Below are 20,014 nucleotides of genomic sequence, written 5' to 3'. Positions count from 1 at the left end.
AAGGTGTGGTCTGAGCAGTGCTGAGCACAGGGGCAGAATAACCTCCCTTGTCCTACTGGCCACACTGCTCCTGATGCAGGCCAGGATGCCATTGGCTCTCTCCTTGCTTTTCTTTTCTAGCTTGTTCTTCCTCTCCGTGTCTCCACGATGGAACGTGTGTGCTGGACAGAAGTGGTGCCTACAGCTGTGCCTGTCTGGCTGGCTACACCGGGAGCCGCTGTGAGAACTGTGAGTACAGGCTCTGTGCACAGGGGCTCTCACTGCCCAGCCGCCGGCAGCAGGGGCACTGCTGTCCAGCTTAGGACAGGAATGGTGCCAGAGAGCACACGCAGCAGTGACATGAACATTTCCACTTCATAGTTCCACTCAGGAGTCTTGTATTGATGTGTAAGAGTTAGACCAGAGCTGGCACATACCAGAAATCTGGTGGTGGACTGGCCTCATCAGGCAGAGACAGAGGCAGGGGCAGAGACAGAGGCAGGGGCAGAGGCAGGCCTGCCTGCTGTGCTCCACTCTGGCTCAGCACACTTCCAGCTGAGCTCTGGACAGAGGCAGGCCTAGGGAGCTTCACAGCCACCTGAGAGGTAGAGTTCTGGTACCATGGCTGACAGAGTCCTAGGATCAAAGCAGATGTAAAAGAACAGATTGTGTGCATGCCCCACTCTACTCCCACAGCTGGTTTTGTCCTGCTGAGTGAATTGTAAAGTAGCTGGGTTCAAATGAGTTCAGATCAGTTGTCTGTTCCAGTGATTTAGTTCTTCATGCTTGAGCAGATGTCTTTATCTAACAGGGCTTGAGAGAGCAAGGAGGAATAAGAGCACTGTATGCTACGATAAAGGCTGTGTCAGCTCTGCTAGCTGAAAGCAGCTTTGTGCGGCGTTTAAAGGCACTGAGCTGGGGCTCCAGCTGCCCCTGAAGGATTTCAGTGATGCTAGTCAAGTCCACTTGGGATCATATATGGCCTAAGATAGAAGCATGCCTTGCTGTGCCCTGCTGTGGCATCACTCTGGCCCTAGGGCACACGATGCCTTGCCAGCTTCCAGAGTTTTCAGTTCTGTGTCAGGAGCAGCCAGTCTCAACCTACACCAGCTCACTGCTTCACAGTGCTTTTCCCACCCGTGCCCAAGTCAGGAGTGAGTTGAACCACAGCAACAGGACCTCCTTGCATGGATCACTGTCAGATAAAAGGCCTTGTGATATCTGCAGATCCAGAAGCAGCTCCTAAGATTTGCTTTTCTGCTAGCAGAGCAAAGGTAGTTTGACAGACTCTGTAAGCCTGAGAAAGGTTTGCTTCTGCCAGACTGCACAGATTCCTGGTATGGTTTCTACAGGGCAAGGGCTGCTGAACACTGAGGGGTCCTGCCCCCAGGACTGCTGTGGCTGGCTCTTCTGCTAACCCCCTTTTTCCTGGCAGTCATTTAGGCACTGGGAACTCCTGAGCTCTCTGCAATTGCTCAGTGAGATGGTGTGCTAGTTTGTAGCATCCTAGCTCGCTTCAAAATAGCACAGATGAGGAGAGAGTTAAAGAAATAAAAGAGGGAAGATGCCTGTCTGCTTCCAACCCAGCCTTTAATTTCAAGTGAATTACATTTCCAGCAAGCCTCAGCCCTAGCTTTGGCAGGCTCTGCATTACAGTCCAGGCAAGAAATGAAGCTCACATTCTTTTCCTAGCTTGCCTTTGTGGTTCCAGTGTAGAACCTTCATGTGTGCAACAGAGCAACCAACAGAGGAGACTGGCACAAAAGACTAGGACAAGGCTCCTAGTGTAAACCATGCAGCAGGATAAAAGGGAATAGACACTTCAAAAGCTACACAGTGAGATTTTGTAACTTGACAGGCATCCTGTAGTTTGATTTTATCCACTTCAGCTGGATAAAATGCTTCCTGGTGCTTGTGGCTATGTGCTTGCCTTTTACTTACCTTAGAAAACACTTGTCCCAGCACCTACATTGCTGCCTTCCGTAGCACAGGGAAAGGTTGGCTGGTCTGTGTGTGGGAAAATGTCATGGCCAATCTCTGTTCCTTCTGTCTTCAAAGAAGCTTTTCCTCTAAGATGTTTCCTTCAGTTTTGCCAAAGCATATCCAAAGCATTTTCCAGTGTATGGGGAGAAAGAGGTGGAAAATGCCAGAATTATTTGTTAAGAGAGAAAGGAGGAACTGGGAAAAAAAAAAATCACTGTGGCTGTAACTCTTTAACAGTTGGTGGTGTCATTTCCTGAGCAGCACTACAGGTTAAATGCTACAGGGAGCATGTGGCATGCTCAGGCTCTCTGTCTGCAGCACCAGTGCTGTCCTGTGAGGAGGAGCCAAGGGGAATCCATTTCGTTCTGCAGAAAATAATCATTAAATTGTCACTTAGGGAGGACTGACTACAGCTGTGGGCATTTTGAGCCTGATTCTCTCCCTGGTTTTCTTGGAGCAAGTCAGGTGTCACCCCATGAAAATCAGGGGGTGAAAAATAGCTGTAAGAAAGAGGACAAATGGAGCCTCTTAATGACAAGTGCATGTAGAAGGCTTGAGGTGCTGCAGCAGGAGGTCCCCAGGAAGATAAAGAGAGGGTTAAAGAAATCCAAGGACCAAAGGGAGACTGTGGGATTCTGTCATTGTGGAGTGAATTGAGGCCAAATGATAGAACTTCAGCAGTGGGCATTTCATGACAGCCTCAGAGATGTTCCAAGTCCCTCACCACCCCAGTGCAGCTCTATCTTTTTGTCTCTTACCCAGATTAAAGACGTGGGAATCACTGCTGGAATTATGGAAAGCACCTTAGTGAGATAAACCACAAGGAACCTATTTTTTCTGCTATTACACTGAATTCCATGTATTTTCCAGGATGAGCAGCACTGGTCAAGCTACTTTCCTGGTGCTGTAAGATTTAGCCCTCCTTGCTCTGTCAGTTACAATCTGCAACACTAATAAAACACTTAAAGGCATGGGTTGGTTCTAAAAAGCAGTCTGTTTTGTCTTCTGGGATGGCAGCCTGGAAATGGCCTTTTGGTTTGCAAACAGAGGGGCTAACCATAAACTGACAGAATGGTTTCAGCTGGAAGGAACACCTCCAAAGGGCATCCAGTCCAACCCCCTGCACTCAGCAGGGACATCCTCCACTACAGCAGCTTGCTCACAGCCTTGGACAGCCTCACCTTGAACACCTCTAGGCATGGGGCATCAACTCCCTCCTGGGCACCTTATTGCAGTGTTCCAGCACCCTGCTGATGCAGAACTTGTTCCTCACATCCAGTCTCAATCTGCTCTGCTCTCATTTCAAAACATTGCCCTCGTCCTGTCCCTGCAGGCCTTTGCAAACAGTCCCTCTGCAGCCTGCTTGTAGCCTCTTCAGGTCCTAGCAGGCTGCTCTTAGGTCTGCCTGGAGCCTTCTCTTCTGAACACCCCCATCTCCCTCAGCCTGTCCTCCTAGCAGAGCTGCTCCAACCTCCTGATCATCTTTGTGGCCTCCTCTGGAGCCTCTCCATCAGGTCCATGTCCTTCCTCTCTTGAGGGCTCCACAGCAGGACACAGCCCTGCAGGTGAGGTCTCAGTAGAGCAGAGCAGAGAGGCAGGGTCCCCTCTGTCCTCTCTCTTCTCACCCACCAGCACCCCAAGTCCTTTTCTGCAGGGCTGCTCTCAATCTCATCACCCCCAGCCTGGATTGATCTCTAGGATTGTCCCAAACAAGGGACAGGACCTTGCACTTGGCCTTGTTGAACCTCCTGAGGGTCTCCTCATCCACCTCTCCAGGCTGCCCAGGTCTCTCTGGATGCACCCAGCCCATCCTTTGGACTTACCATCCACACCACTCAGCTTGGTGTCACCTGCAGACTTGCTGAGGGTGCCTCAGTCTCCTTGTCTGTGCCAGTGATGAAGATACTGAACAGCACTGGTCCCAGCACAGACCCTGAGGGTCACCACATGTCACCCATCTCCACCTGGACAGTGAGCTGTTGACTACTGCCCTTTGGATGCCATCATCCAACCAGTTCCTTACCCACTGGACAGCTCACCCATCAAATGCACACCCTTCCAGTGCCTGCACAGGAACCCAGTGAAGACAGATTCTAATGATCAGCACTGAATCCCTTCTTAGAAATACTCATGCTTTGTGATGGTGCTGCAGTAGGTAGCTAATTCCTGACTTCAATTCTTGGGCTTCTTTCTTGTCTGAAACTGAATCTGCAGTGTACCTGCATGTACCTGCCTGTGAGCCCTTGGTTGTGCTTACAGTCATAGAATCATAGCATCATTTAGGCTGGGAAAGACCTTTAAGATCATGAGACCTACCTTAGCACAACACTAGCAAGTGCTAGTGCTAACTCAAGTCCCTCAGCACCACATCTACACCTCACTAAAACACCTCCAGGGATGGGGATTCAAGCACCTCCTGATGTCCAGCCTTAACCTCCCCTGGTGGGAGAAGAGGAGGCTCAGGGGTGACCTTATTGCTGTCTACAACTACCTGAGGGAAGGTTGTGGCCAGGAGGAGGTTGCTCTCTTCTCTCAGGTGGCCAGCACCAGAACAAGAGGACACAGCCTCAGGCTGTGCCAGGGGAGATTTAGGCTGGAGGTGAGGAGAAAGTTCTTCCCTGAGAGAGTCATTGGACACTGGAATGGGCTGCCTGGGGAGGTGGTGGAGTCGCCGTCCCTGGAGCTGTTCAAGGCAGGACTGGACGTGGCACTTGGTGCCATGGTCTGGCCTTGAGCTCTGTGGTAAAGGGTTGGACTTGATGATCTGTGAGGTCTCTTCCAACCCTGATGATACTGTGACACTGTGATACTGTGGTGCAACCTGAGGCCATTTCCTTTCTTCTTATCAGTTATTACTAGGGAGAAGAGCCCAACCCCAACCTGGTTCTAGCCTCCTCTCAGGGAGCTGTAGAGAGCAATGTGGTCTCCTCTCAGCCTCTTCTCCAGACTAAATAACCCCAGGTCCCTCAGCTGCTCCTCCTAGCCCTCTTCTCCAGACTGTTCAGCAGCCTCATGGCCCTTCTCTGGATCTGCTCCAGCCCCTCAATGCCCTTCTTGGAGGCGCTACAAAACCCCAAACCAACAAACACAGCTCATCTTGTTCTTTCAGCTTGTGATACCCTGCCCTAGGGCAACAACTCCCTCAGAAGATGCACGTTAGGGACAAAGTAACAAAGTGAGTGGCCTCACCCCAGCTCTCTGCATGCTGAAAAGCATCCATCAAGTATGGCACCCTCAGTGACCCTGCCCAAGGTGACATCTGCTTCTTCAGCTCCAGCTCTGACAGGTCTTTTCCAAAGACTCAGCATTGGCTTTACCTGCTGAAGGTGCAGCTGTAGAGAGACAGTCCTGCTGGTGCCCCATGGCAGATGCTCTCCCCCTCTGCTTGTACTCCTCCTAGGACGGGGTGTTCTGACCCACGAGTCCTCCCAAGGCTTGCTGGCTGCAGAGCAGGCCCTTAGCCTTCTGCTGCCCTGGTTTCCTGTCACCTTTCTTTGGGACAAAGGCGGCAGAGCGGAGCTGCTGCGCAGGCAGGAGGAGCTCTGCTGAATGGGGGCCTCAGGGCGCAGATCCCGGGGCCATTCTGAGCCTTTTCCTCGCTCCGCTCTGCCAAGAAGGAGAGGTTTGTTCTGCATCATAATGAAGGATCCAACCCAACAGGCTAGGCTGTGTAAGCTAACTCCTTGTTGTGGCCTTTGATGTTGCTAGAGCTGCCCTTACCCTGTTCCAGTCTGCCTCTGAATACAGCTTTAAGGCCTTTCCCCACTGCAGATCTAATCCCCTTCCATCCTTCTTGGCCCTCTAGAGCTGTGGCCTGGGCTGGTTCTTCAGGATGCCCTCACCCTCAGGAGGCTGACTGGCATATTGCAGACACTGCCCCACCCCTTGTTCTGCTATGGGAGAAATGAGCCCAGCTGTCAGTGCCTGGTGCACAGGAGGCTGCCTTTCAGTCCCAGCACAGCTAGGGTGAAGCACTGGGCAAAAGCTCTGGACACTAAACCTGGTTTTGTTACCTGGCCAGGGGCACATCCTGCAGTCTTCTAAGGGAATGGTTGGAGTTTGTTCCAGCTTTGCTGGAAAGACTCTCAGTGGCAGGTTTCAGGCTGGGTGCTGAGTGGGTTGAGAGCAGCCCTGAAGAAAGAGACTTGGGGGTGTTTGGTGCTGAGCAGCTCCCCAGGAGCCAGCAGTGCCCTCATGCAGCCCAGAAGGCAGCTGTGTGCTGGGCTGCAGCCAGAGGAGTGTGGGCAGCAGGGCAAGAGAGGAGACTCTGCCTCTTGGCTCTGCTCTGCAGAGGCCTCACCTCCAATCCTGCCTCCAGCTTTTCAGAAAGGCTATAACTCTGCTATGGTATCTTCCCCACAGCACAGCCCCAGACACTGCTCTCAGCTAAATCAATCAGAAGCTGTCTCACTCTTCATGTTTTCCATCCAAGGGTAGCCCTGTCATGGGAAGAGGTGTGTTTCTAAACCACATGGATGAATTCATAGGGAATCTCCACTTGTCACTCCCCAAACCATCCTGAGCTTTTCCCTCAGTCTGCTAAGAGGCCTTGGAGATAAAACCATCTCCAGGATTCTGCTTGCAGTGTGGAGTGATGGATCTCAGTGTTGTTGGAGGACAGGTTGGACCAAGCTATGTGCCAGGCATATATGCTGCATGGGACTATGACCACTGTCCTGTTTCATCACTCAGCCGCTGCCTTCCTGACAGGCTTGCTCTGCAGTGAGGCAGAAATCAGCTCTTCAGCGCAGAACAGCTGCAGACAGGCCAACACCCAGCCTGCATCCCTGCCACACTTGAGGCTCACCCCACCTTTTGCAAAGCTTTCAGGGGTGTACAGTCAGAAGCTGCTGCTGGAGGTGTTGTTTGCCTCCCAGCTGTAGCTTTTGGATTCTTTGGGGCCAGAAGAAATGAGAGAAGGGCTTGGGGAAGATGCTAGGTTTGGAGTTTTGCACTTAACCACTCCTTGTCCTCTCTGAAGACCACAGGTAGCTGTCAATAGCTTCTGGGGTGCAAGCACACAGACTGCTTGAAGTGCTTTGGGGTAGCCTTAAAACTACTTTGCAGGTATGCTAGAATCACAAAGCATGTTTCAGTGCTGGCACTTTCCTTCTCCTGCCTCTCAAATTTCATTCCAAGGCTTTGTTTGTCCTGGAGGGTCTGTCACTGACACATCTCTGAGCAAGCTACCTCACAGGCTCCCTGCTGCTGTGCTCACTGAATCATAGAATCATAGAATCAACCAGGTTGGAAGAGACCTCCAAGATCATCCAGCCCAAACTAGCACCCAGCCCTAACCAGTCAACCAGACCATAGCACCAAGTGCCTCATCCAGGCTTTGCTTGAACACCTCCAGGGATGGTGACTCCACCACCTTCCTGGGCAGCCCATTCCAATGCCAATCACTCTCTCTGCCAACAACTTCCTCCTGACAGCCAGCCTATACTTTCCCCTGGCACAGCTTGAGGCTGTGTCCCCTTGTTCTATTGCTGTGTGCCTGGCAGCAGAGCCCAACCCCACCTGGCTACAATGTCCATACAGGTAGTTGTAGACAGCAATGAGGTCACCCCTGAGCCTCCTCTTCTGCAGGCTGCACACCCCCAGCTCCCTCAGTCTCTCCTCATAGGGTTTGTGTTCCAGGCCCTTCACCAGCTTTGTTGCCCTTCTCTGGACACCTTCCAGCACCTCAACATCTCTCTTGAGTTGAGGAGCCCAGAACTGGACACAGCACTCAAGGTGTGGCCTGAGCAGTGCTGAGCACAGGGGCAGAATAATCTCCCTTGTCCTGCTGGCCACACTGTTCCTGATGCAGGCCAGGATGCCATTGGCTCTCTTGGCCACCTGGGCACACTGCTGGCTCATCTTCAGCCTACTGCCTATCAGTACCCCCAGGTCCCTCTCTTCCTGGCTGCTTTCCAGCCACTCAGTCCCCAGCCTGGCATCATTTCACTGTCCTGCCTGCTGCTTGCAGCCAGTACACACTACTGCCAGGGCAGACTGGCCACAGGAGGTAGGAATAATGACTCAAACGTCCAGGCACTATCCCACTTGCTCTTCTTATGGCTCCCATACTTCTCTTTGGTTTCTTCATGAGCTCAGGAACTGCATTTCACAACCAACCAAATTGCTCTGCTGCTTCCTTAGTACTCTCCTGCTCATTAGCTCCCTTAATTTTCTTTTTCCCTACCCTCTCATCTCAACACTTGGTAATTGCCATATCATTCCCTTAAACAGGCAATGCCAGGCCCTCCTTTCTGTCTGAACTGCAGCTGAGATCCCTGTAAAAGGCTGCAGGAGCTGTTGTGTCAGCTAGGCGAGGGTGAATCCCTCCCAAGAGGTGATGCTCTCCTTTTCTCGTTCATGCACCTTCACAAACATGGCCTCATAGCAGCAGGCACTGCCTCAGAGCATCTTTCTCATCAGTGCCTGAGCACTGTCTCTGTTTAGCTAGAAAGCTGAAATGCCCCAAGATGGCCATGAAAATGATCAGGGGCCTGGAAGATCTCTGCTAGGAGCACAGGCTGAAGTTGCTGGGGGTGTTCAGTCTGGAGGAGAGAAGGCTCCAGGCAGACCTAAGAGCAGCCTGCCAGGACCTGAAGGGGCTACAAGCAGGCTGCAGAGGGACTGTTTGCAAAGGCCTGCAGGGACAGGATGAGGGCAATGGTTTGAGATGAGAGCAGAGCAGATTGAGATTGGATGTGAGGAACAAGTTCTGCACCAGGAGGGTGCTGGAACACTGTAACAGGTAGCCCGGGGAGGGGGTTGAGGCCCCATGCCTGGAGATATGTCAGGTCGGGCTGTGAGCAAGCTGCTGTAGTGGAGGTTGCCCCTGCTGAGTGCAGGGGTTTGGACTGGATGCCCTTTGGAGGTCCCTTTCAGCCCAGCCCAGTCTATGATTCCACAATTTACTCTCCTTTGAATTCGGTGTAGCAAGGAGCACAGCAGTGCCGTGTTGCCCTGCAGGCCCCCTCCTGAGCAGGCAGTGTGACACTGCCAGGTGTTCCAAGGGGCACACTGGGGAGCTTTTTCTAAGTATTGATTTTTTCACTGCTGCAGGAGGGAGCTGCTGAGGGTGGCTGGGATTTGACTCACTGCAGCATCCCATGCACGGGCAGGTCCAGTTGTGTAATTAAATAGGCCATGCAAGGGCTGGAAAGGTTGTCCCCAGGGACACAGCTCTCTGAGAGCTAAGAACAATGCTGATAAAGATCAAGTGGCTAATTGTGAGCAACAGCCTCCAAATTGCCTGCGGATTGAATAACCCACAGTGGGTGATCCAGGCATATTTTCACATGGATACGGTCCCATTCACAGAGGCAGGGAGCTGGAAAACATCAGAGGTGAGTTCCCATTGGCTGGAAGGGAGTGAAAAGATTTGGGTTTCAGAAAGGATTACCTCATAGTTTTGTGTGAATATTCCTAGCTGCTGGAACCACTGCAAGAGCAAAGAGGCCCAGCAAGCAGGAGACCTGCTGCCTCTGGTACTTGGGGCTGGCTGATCAGCTGCTCTCACTGTGGGTTTCTTTGACATTTCCAGCGTTCATAGAAGGAGTGGCAAAATGAAACAGCGAGAGGAGACTCGGACTTCAGGAGTCCTTCATGGCAGAAAAGCTTTGTGGTGAATTGTCTGTCCCAGCATTTCTGCCTGAGCTGTGGCTGGAGCTGAGCACGGAGCCGGGAGCATGCTGCGTGCTGGGGCTGAATGTTGATCTTGAGAGCAGTGGCAGTGGGTACCAGGCTCTGTGCTGAGGGCAGCTACCAGAAGTGTGAATCCAACTCCTTCTGGGAGCTGAACAAAACCTGTGCTGAAATGATTTCAGGCACAGAAGGAGTGTCAGCAGTGTCGTGGTGAGATGGACATTGCCACTACCACCATTTGCACAGCCTGTTCTGTGAGGTGCTGCAGCTGTAGGGCCTCACCAGTGGGCTTAGGATGTGATCCAAAGATGCAGAAACACCTGGAGGCAGGCAGCAGCCAGACAAGAGTGCTGGGACTCCTGAAGACTCAATCTGGAGCCAGAGCTCCTGTCACACCCAGGGTGTGTGCCCTCAGACATCCAGGGCTGGCAGCCCTGAGGGGGCAGAGCCACCCTGCCTCAGGATGGTAGGATGGCCTAATGCCCCCCTGGAACTCATATGCTTGCTTGAAAGCCCTACCCACTGCTTAAGAAAAAGAGTAAAAGAGCAGTTCTCCTGAGCACTCAGGCACAGCCTCCAGAATTACCTCACCTCATTCCCTTCTTGAGGACACAGCCACTCCAGAATCATTTGACAGCCAATGCCCTTATGCTGGTGGCTAAAGTTAGGCTCCGTGGGCTTAGGTGTTAGGCATCCATCCTCTCCAGGCTGCTCTGCCAAGCTGCAGAGGGTTGCTGTCTCAGGAGAGCCATCTGAGTCCTCCCCCACATCAGTTCTTTTCTGCCAGCAAACTCTGGGAGAACCTGGGCATCTTCAGCTTGTGGATGAACGCTGGGGAGGGAAGGGCTAAGCGTAGGAGTGAACAGCAGCAGAGCTCATGGGCCAGGATCAGCTCTGTGATGGGTGAAGACAACTCCTCAGGTCTGAATTCAGAAGAGCTCTGCACTCAGGGGGCTGTGCAGGGCAAGGGAAAACTTTGTGCTGGAGGTCTGGGGCAGGCTGCCCAGAGAGGCTGTGGAGTCTCCTTCTCTGGAGACTTTCCAAACCTGCCTGGCTGTGTTCCTGTGTACCCTGCCCTGGGTGCTCCTGCTCTGGCGGGGGGGTTGTACTGGATGATGGAGGTCCCTTCCAACCTCTAACATGCTGTGATTTAGACTTTGTCCTGACAAAATGTCTCCTTTCTGAGAAGAGTTACTTACCTTTCTTCACCTCTATGCTCCATCAGCCTCTCTCTCACAGTCACAAGGCTGATTTGCTTAGGATGGTGCTGTCTGGAAGCAAGCCTACAGCTCTCTTCTCTGCTGCAGAAGACATCTGCTCGCATTCCCCAAAGCAGAAGCTGCTCTGCCTGTTCCCAAGTGCAGTTTCTATGGCCATTTTCAGTGCAGCCTCTCAACTGAGCATGCCAGCACATGTTACATGAACAATATTCTGAGTACATAGGAAAATGTTCCCCAGAGCCACTACTCAATGGCCAGAATGTGCTAGGAAAGGTCAGCATGGGTCAGCCTCTGCCCTGGGAATGTGCACCAAGAGAAAATCCTTTAGCAGGAGCAGCAGCTTTCAAAAAAAACCTGTAAGGAATATGAGAGCAAAACTCCAGAGAATGACATAGTCCTGCAGAGCTCATATGTCCAGAGGGGGTAAAAATGGAAGTGCAAACCTTTTATTAGTAGCAGCAATGAGAAATGAAAATTGATTTCAGGCATGCAATGTATTATTGAAAGGGTTGTGCAGAATTTAGAGCTGCTGTCTGGTAGATGTGAGGGTAACAGGGGAAGTGGGGAGAGGAAGGCAGCAGAAGAAAATGATCTTCACTTAGTGAAGGGACCCTGGGACAGAACCAAATGATAAATGCATCAAGCATGACTGGAAGGATGTTGAGTCACAGAATGGGCTGGAAGAGACTTACAAAGGTCATCCAGTCCAACTCCCCTGCAGTCATCCTCCACTACAGCAGGTTGCTCACAGCCTTGGTCAGCCTCACCTTGAACATGTCCAGGATGGGGCTTCAATTCCCTCCCTGGGCAGCCTGGTACAGAACTTGCTCCTCACATCCAATCTCAATCTGCTCTGCTCTCATTTCAAAACATTGCCCTCATCCTGTCCCTGCAGGCCTTTGCAAACAGTCCCTCTGCAGCCTTCTTGTAGCCTCTTCAGGTCCTGGCAGGCTGCCTGAAGCCTTCTCTTCTCCAGACTGAACACCCCCAGCTCCCTCAGCCTGTCCTCCTAGCAGAGCTGCTCCAACCTCCTGATCATCTTTGTGGCCTCCTCTGGAGCCTCTCCATCAGGTCCATGTCCTTCCTCTCTTGAGGGCTCCACAGCAGGACACAGCCCTGCAGGTGAGGTCTCAGTAGAGCAGAGCAGAGAGGCAAGGTCCCCTCTGTCCTCTCTCTTCTCACCCACCAGCACCCCAAGTCCTTTTCTGCAGGGCTGCTCTCAATCTCATCACCCCCAGCCTGGATTGATCTCTAGGATTGTCCCAAACAAGGGACAGGACCTTGCACTTGGCCTTGTTGAACCTCCTGAGGGTCTCCTCATCCACCTCTCCAGGCTGCCCAGGTCCCTCTGGATGCACCCAGCCCATCCTTTGGACTTACCATCCACACCACTCAGCTTGGTGTCACCTGCAGACTTGCTGAGGGTGCCTCAGTCTCCTTGTCTGTGCCAGTGATGAAGATACTGAACAGCACTGGTCCCAGCACAGACCCTGAGGGTCACCACATGTCACCCATCTCCACCTGGACATTGAGCTGTTGACCACTGCCCTTTGGATGCCATCATCCAACCAGTTCCTTACCCACTGGGCAGCTCACCCATCAAATGCACACCCTTCCAACTTAGAGAGAAGGATTCTGGAAGGAGAAAAGTGCTCATCTATCTTACTGGAGATAGAATGAGCAGAACTATTTCTAGATGGCAGATAATTCAGACCTGAGGAATGGCTCCTGCATAGAAATTAAAAAGGAGAGGAACTGGCACTGTTGTTATTAATAATAGAACATTCTACTTACAAATTCAGGGCCTCACTGTTCCTCTAGTCTGGTTTTTCTCAGGTTGGGAATGTTGTCTGCAAAATTTGGAGCCATTGTATGTGGGACAGAAATATTCATAGCCTCACAGAGTGTGTTTGGAAGGGACCTTAAAACTCACCCAGCTCCCACCCCCTGCCATAGGCAGCAACAGCTCCCACTAGCCCAGGCTGCTCAAGGTGTCATCCAGCCTGGCCTTCAACACCTATGGGGAGGGCACATCCACAGCCTCCCTGGGCAACCTGTGCCAGTGTCTCCCCACCCTCACTCTCAAGAATTTCCTCCTTACCTGCAGTCTCAGTTTCCCTTCTCCCAGCTCAAAGCCATTGTCCTTCATTCTGTCACTCCCAGCCTGTGTCAAAAGTCCATCCCCAGCTCTCCTACAGCTCTCTTCAGGTACTGGCAGGCTGCTCTGAGGTCTCCCTGAAGCCTTCTCTTGTCCAAGCTGAACTTTTTCCCCAAGACATCAAAGTAAGAAGCAAGAAAGGTACTAAGTTTCGTTGGGAATCTGTGAACCTCTCCTGTGGACACTTGAGGCAGCTCTGGTTTTTGTTCCAGCTGTCACAGCTGAGCTCGGGGTGCCTGTAGCCTCCTTATCTTACACCTTCCTCCTGTGCTCTCCTGGGAGCGCTGCAGAGCCAGAGCACATCGAACACGTAGCAGGGAAAGAGAGGGCACTTAGACTGGAGATGAGGAAGAAGTTCTTCAGTAGAAAGGTGGTGAGACTCTGGCACAGGCTGCCCAGGGAGACTGTGGCTGCCTCCTGCCTGGGAGGCTGCTCTTAGGTCATAGAATCATAGAATGGTTTAGGTTGAAAGGGACATCAAAGACTATTCAGTTCCAAGCCCCTGCCATAGGCAGTGACACCTCCCACCAGAACAGGTCACTCAAGGCCTCATCCAACCTGGCCTTGAACACCTCCAGGGAGGGAGCAGCCACAACCTCCCTGGGCAACCTGTGCCAGTGTCTCACCACCCTCACTGCAAACAACTTCCTAACATCCAGTTTAAATCTCCTGCCAGTTCAAACCCATTCATCCTCGTCCTGTCATTACAAGACCTTGTCAATAATCCCTCCCCAGCCCTCTTGTAGCCTCCTTCAGATCGTGGAAGGCCACTCCAAGGTCTCCTGGAAGCCTTCTCTCCTCCAGGCTGCAGAGCCCTAACTCTCTCAGCCTGTCCTCATAGCAGAGCTGCTGCAGCCCTCTGAGTGTTTTCGTGGCCTCCTCTGGACTTGCTTCAACAGTTCCATGTCCTTCTTGTGCTGGGGGCTCCAGAACTGTCCCCAGGACTGCAGGTGGGGTGTGAGGAGAGCAGAGCCAAGGGGCAGAATCCCCTCCCTTGCCCTGCTGCCCACACTGCTCTTGCTGCAGCCCAGCACAGGGTTGTGTCTGGGCTGCACTCACACTGCAGGCTCCTGTGGAGCTTTTCATCACCCAGGTCCTTTTCCTCAGGGCTGCACTCCAGCTGTTTGCCATCCATCCTGGAGTTGTGCTTGGGCTTGCTCCTGGTCTGCCTGGAGCCTTCTCTTCTCCAGGCTAAACACCCACAGCTCCCTTGCCCTGTCCTCCTAGCAGGGCTGCTCCAGCCCCTTGATCACCTTTCTGGCCTCCTCTGGACCCTCTCCATCAGGTTCATGTCCTTCCTGTGTTGAGGGCTCCAGAGCAGGACACAGCCCTGCAGGTGAGTTCTCAACAGAGCAGAGGGGCAGGATCTCCTCTCTCCATGCTGCCCAGGCTGCCATTGGCTTTCTGAGCTGCCAGTGCCCATTGCTGGCTCCTATCCAGCTTCTCACCCACCAGCACCACAAGTCCTTCTCTGCAGGGCTGCTCTCAATCTCGTCATGCCCCAGCCTGGATTGACTTTAATGTTGCTTTCAGCCAAACCATTCCATGAATCTGTGGAACACAGGGTTTAGTATCTACACAGTGCTCCATCTCTTTGTGTGTCTCTCACTTAGCCTGGCTATTCATGGTGGAATGTGCTGCTGAGTGACATGCTTTAGCCTTGGCAGATTTAGACATTCAAGGTCAGACTTGAGAGGGTTGTGAGCAGTCTGCCCTAGTGGAGGATGTCCCTGCTGACTGGAACAGGGTTGGGCTGGATGACCTCTGGAGGTCCCTTCCAGCCCAAACCATTCTATGATTCTCTGCTTCTGTGCTTTATTGTTTGCAGTGGTGAAGCAGACTCCTGTCTGTAAGTGCTGTCCCGGTGGAGCAAACTCTGTGGGCAGGGTAAATACCAACACTGGGTTTTAATGGCATGGAGATATTGTTTGATGCACACAAGTAATTGTGCTTTGCCATTTCAGTGAGGTTATCTGGGAGACTCCAGATGCAGGTAATTGGAAGGCATTTCAATGTAACACTTCTAAGGGTACCAATTTTTCCTTGCCCAAGCATGGCAGCTCATTCACAGCTCCTGCTGAGATGGAAACTGCTTCAAGTACCAAGGTTGAGAGCCGATGAGCCCTACTGGTAGGGACACATAGATGAGCCCTTTGCCCTGTGCAGTAGCTCCAGCTGTGCTTGGCCAAGCAATGTGTGTGTCAGGCTGTGCAGAGCTGGTGTCTTGCTAAAGATCTTGCTAAAGATCAGCCTATTCCTGCCTGGTAAACTGGTTAAACTCTGCCCACGTTAATTGTGGTTTGTTTTATCATTTTTCAATGTTCTAACTAAAGAATCACCTTAACTCAGTCCTGTTTTTGTAATAAAGTGGATTTTTTTGAAATATCTGAACTGTCAGTGGTGATGTGTAGGACTCCAGGTGCTCCTGCTCATGGTATTGTGGAAGGAGATGACTTTAAATACGGGGCCCAGGTTTACTTCAAGTGCAACGCAGGTTACAGCTTACAAGGCAGCCGAGTTGCCTACTGTCAGCTTGATGGGATTTGGTCAGCACATCATCCTGAATGTGGTAAGGTCACTTTAAGTTTTGATTTTTATGCAATGTTTCAGCCAATGTATCCATGTGAAGCTGTGATATCCCAGTCTGGTGTGGAGTTTAGCAGATCCCTGCCTTAACCTGATCATCTTTCATCTTCCTGACATGGTGTGTGTAGGGGGGAGGGTTGTGAAACAGGTGTGTCTAAGTTCATCTGAAAGAGCAAGCAAGAGGCATTCTTCTACCTAGAGAGAACACCTCCAGCTGCAGATAATGCAGTATCAGGGCTGTGCTGGGGTCCCTGCTGCATGATGGCCCTGGCTAAAGAGCTTTTGAAAGGTCTGTCTCTAGATGTGGCTGTTACTGAGATGCTGGCTGCTGTAATTTTGGTCTCTCCTTCCAAGATATTGTCTCTTTAGTTTTTATTCATCAAAGAAGTCACAACCCTGAACCTAGGGAAGAAGAAGAGTACTGTTCAAGTTGTTGGTAGGCATAGGCTAAGAGAAAGCCTTCACTGACTTACTTGGTCACCCTTGGTAGGCTTGGAGTCATGCACTCTGCTTGTCAGGTGATGCCTCCAGGCTAGATCCCAGTGCAGAAAGCAGCCTGCAAACATAGCACTGTGCTGTGGGTGATGTGCCAGAGCTGAGCAAACAGGAGGCAGGCAGTGGGGCTGTGCAGGCCCTAGAGTCAGTGAAGCTGCCACGCATGGCTTTGTGCAGAAGAGAGAAAGAGAAGGAGCAAGGTTCAGGAGCTGAGCCCTTGGAAGCATGGCCCTGCGCAGAGTTCCAGAGGAGGATGAGGCTCTGAGCATCCCTGCCAGCATTTCCCAGGAGAACTTGACCTTCACTGACTATGTGATGGCTGTTAAAGGCAAGAACATCACAGACTGCTGGTGATTCAGGGCTTCAGGCTGCGTTCCTGCACTCCACCACCACAGCCAGCAGTGATCCCTGCCAGCTGCAAAATAACCATCTAGATGGACCTCTGGGAGAAGGGAAATTGTGAGTGGGAAAGTCCAGGAGCAAAGGGGTAGAAAAGGAGGCCCTGATGGACTTGAGAATCTTGGAGGTATTTTCCAGCACAATTCTGTGATTCCCTGTAGCCTTTAGCTGCTGTCAAATCACCAGTCTCTTGTGGTTCACAAGAGGCAGCCTGTGGGGTACAGAGAAGAAAAATGGAGCCAAATGAAAAGGAGACAGGGTTCTGCTCAACCCTTGCTCCTGGTTGAAAGGAAGTTCAGATGTCCTCTTTGTCTCCTGAATGTGATCATGGAAAAGCATTCAAGTGCACATATAACCTTCAGCATCTGCTGGAGTGCAGCCTTGTTAAAGCAAGCACTAAAATATGTGTTTAGCCTGAACTCTGCACTCCAGGTGAAGAGCTCCTCACTGAGCTTGCACTGCTGCAGGTAGCTCTGTGCTTACAGCTGAGCTGGGTTCTGCCTGCTGGCAGTAGGAGTTGGAGCAGGACAGGGCCATACCTGTGCACTGTGCCTGTGCTGAGTCCACACATGTGGAACTGCTTTGTTATGTGGTGGTGAGCATGTGAAGTGAGGCTCAGCGGGCAGCTGAGACTGAAGCCAGGACATGGGGAGGTCATTTCTGGTCAGTTGGTATGGCTCAGGCTGCTCAGCTCTTCTGAAGCAAAGCAGCACCAACATTAACTGTCCAGACCAGATGTTCACTGGTGAGGGTGCAGTGAGGCAGCAGACAGAGGAGCTGAGCAGAGCTGCCTGTTGCTGCCAGCCTGACAGGAAAACCCAGATGCAATACAAAAGAAAGAAAGGGAAAAAAAGGACCTTTGCAGCTGCTAAATAGAAAGAGCAAAAGAGGGGAAAGATAGGAGGCAGAGCATTTATTAGCATCACACAGGGAATGCTACATTACATCCAGATGCAGAATTATCTTTATGGAGAGAAAAAAACCACAGCAAATAAGAACAAACAAGATATTGGAAAGGAGGAAGCAAAAGGTTTTATAAGCAGAACCCAGCATGAGGAAGCTTTCCATATGAACTGGTCAGCAGAAGTAGCAGCACCTCTGTAAGTTCCCATTCTTCCCTTGGTGTCAGCGCTAAGAATCCAGACATAAAAGCAAAACGAGATAGGTTGCTTTTATTAGCTGAGTCCAGGCAGGTACTGAGAGTGGAGAAAAGGACAGAGAATGCCAAGGGCCTGCAGGTAGCTTAAGTGCATCCTGTAAGGTCCCTTCCAACCTAAGCCATTGGACAAACCTATCAAACCTTTTAGCCCTGTTATTGTGAAGGGGATGCTGACATCGCGTAAAGCTCAGGTTCTTTTTCAGGGATGCCAGCTGCTTTGTTTAACAGCTTGAGAATCTTAACCCTTTCAACAAATTGAGCTTCTTAGGGTGTGTTCTATACAGAGACAAATGCATGTCAGCATTGCTTCTGCTTTCATATGTTAGCATTGGTGCTTCCACTGCTGCTTCTCAAAGACAGAGATGCTGGGTGGGTTGTGAGAAGAAGCCTTTAACAGAGGTGGAGGTTGTGTGGTAGCAGCTGAATGAAACACCAGGCAGTCTGATGAGGGGAAAGAATGCTGTGAACCTGATTAAATGGTTGCTATTTTTTTTTTGTCCTCCCCCTATCATTAGTTCTAGATGAAAAAACCTGCTCAGATCCTGGTGGCCCAGTCAATGGCTACAGAAGAGTGTTAGAAGACACCGGGATCTTGAACGGGCGCTATGCAAAAATTGGCACAGTCCTTGCTTTCTTTTGTAACAACTCCTATGTTCTTAGTGGGCACGAGCAGAGGACCTGCCAAGACAATGGAGAGTGGTCAGGGAAGCAGCCCATCTGCATCAAAGGTACTTTGCAATCTTGTTTTATCCTGCAGCTCACCAAAGCTGCTGTGGTTTTACTGGAGGTTGGTTTGTATCAGCATCGCTAAGAATAAGCTCTCTGCCTGACAGCTGACACTGAGAGATGGTAACTTTGCCAGCTCTGCTGGCTGCTAAACTCAGCCAGGCAAGATGCCAGTGGTTCCAGGAGATGTTTCCATCTTTAAATATGGAAGGGAATGTTCCCTCAGACCCTTCTTGCCCTCATTCTGTATGAGATCAAAATCGAAAGAGATAGGGAAGGAATTGAACTAGAAGGAAATAACTGCCCCAGAGCTGCTGTCATAGGGCCTGCTTCTCCTCTCACAAGTCTTTTAAGTCAGTGGGAGCAGTCAGGAGTGTAAAAGGCCAAGCCTGGAGATTGCAGCCTGGAAGGTTTGGTTCAGAAAACCACTGGAGGACATGCCTAAACTATCCATATTCATCCAAACATTCATTCATCACTGGAACACAGCATGAGATATTTTGCTGGGGAGGGAGTGACAGGGTTGGCCTGGAGGCACTCTGAGCATGGCTGGAACTCTAACAGGATGAATGAATTTGGGCTGGGGAACTGCCAAATTCGTTTCCCCAAGCAATTGTTTGAGACATACTTGAATGGATTTCTTGTTGAATCTGAAGCCATGCTAATATATGTCTGTCCCTGAGGAGTTAGCTTTGATCTCTTCCTCGAGGTGGAAGTCCTGCCTCCTTGGGGCATGTTGTGCACTGTGGAAAGCAGCATCTTTATTGATGAGAATCATTGGTAGGAAGCATCTTTATTGCTGTTACCTTGACAGTGTCAAAGAGGCTAACACGGGGAGCTGGGTATTGCTGGGTGCCACAGAGCACCACTGCTCCTGCAAACAGACAAACCCCATCCTGCAGGCTTCTCTTCTTCCACTGTGTGGAGCAGAGATGCTGGTGGAGGTGTTTGAGCTCATAAACCTGAATATTCTACCCTGCTCTTTTAAGTAAAATAAGCTGAAACACAGCATTAGAAACCCTGGCCCTCCCTTGTGTTATTTGGTGCATATTCAGGTGACTCTGAGGTGTTCCTTTGAATCTGAGTCTCCAGCTGCTTCCAGTGAGTGCTCAAGAAACAGACTCTTAGAAGCCTGTAGCACCCTGCAGCCTTTCTCTGCCTGCTAGGGCACAGAGATTTGCTATGTGTGGCAATTAACTACTTTTTGTATAATTCAATGGTAAGAAAAGTTTCCTCAGGTTTCAAACCACAGCTGTAGTGGGTTCAGTCTGGCATTCAGACACACTGAGGGGCAAAATCTTCTTCTGTGGCTGGAAGTGCCAGTGCAGAAGACACTCAGTCACTCCTGCCACTGTAAATGGGATGGAGCTGGTGGTCTATGGGGAAGTATTTTTGCAGGGTTTTATGGTTTAGGGCCTATCTTTGTTTTAATGCATGCAATTTGCTACCTCTGCTCTTAATCCAGTCCACTGGAGCTAGTGAGAGGGTAGAGTGGGAATGGGTATGAAGCATAACACTTGAGCTGTGTGTGTGCAAAAGCCCTGTGCAACCTTGTGTTTTTTCTAGCCTGCAGAGAGCCAAAGATCTCTGACCTGGTGAGACAGAAAGTGCTTCCAATGCAGGTTCAGTCCAGGTGAGAATGCAATACCTCAGCTACATCTGAAAGAAACA

The 20,014-nt window shown here is 51.1% G+C and overlaps 1 protein-coding gene across 3 annotated transcripts in view; it reads left to right on the top strand.

Moving 5' to 3' along the window:
* Positions 1 to 20,014, top strand: part of PAMR1 (peptidase domain containing associated with muscle regeneration 1) — a 63,827-nt gene that overhangs the window by 34,088 nt on the left and 9,725 nt on the right. The window contains exons 6-9 of one of the 3 annotated variants that reach the window (XM_064152325.1): positions 121 to 228; positions 15,398 to 15,547; positions 18,133 to 18,345; positions 19,910 to 19,976. In XM_064152325.1, coding sequence (XP_064008395.1) covers positions 121 to 228; positions 15,398 to 15,547; positions 18,133 to 18,345; positions 19,910 to 19,976 — 538 coding nt within the window. Of the gene's footprint in view, positions 1 to 120; positions 229 to 15,376; positions 15,548 to 18,132; positions 18,346 to 19,909; positions 19,977 to 20,014 lie in introns of all 3 variants that reach the window. The other 2 variants (XM_064152319.1, XM_064152330.1) reach the window with 2 other exon arrangements.

The sequence above is a fragment of the Pogoniulus pusillus genome, chromosome 1 (assembly GCF_015220805.1).
Source record: "Pogoniulus pusillus isolate bPogPus1 chromosome 1, bPogPus1.pri, whole genome shotgun sequence".
NCBI classification, from domain to species: domain Eukaryota; kingdom Metazoa; phylum Chordata; class Aves; order Piciformes; family Lybiidae; genus Pogoniulus; species Pogoniulus pusillus.
The sequence above is the reverse complement of the archived record's forward strand: the minus strand, read 5'-3'. Positions and strand labels throughout refer to the sequence as shown.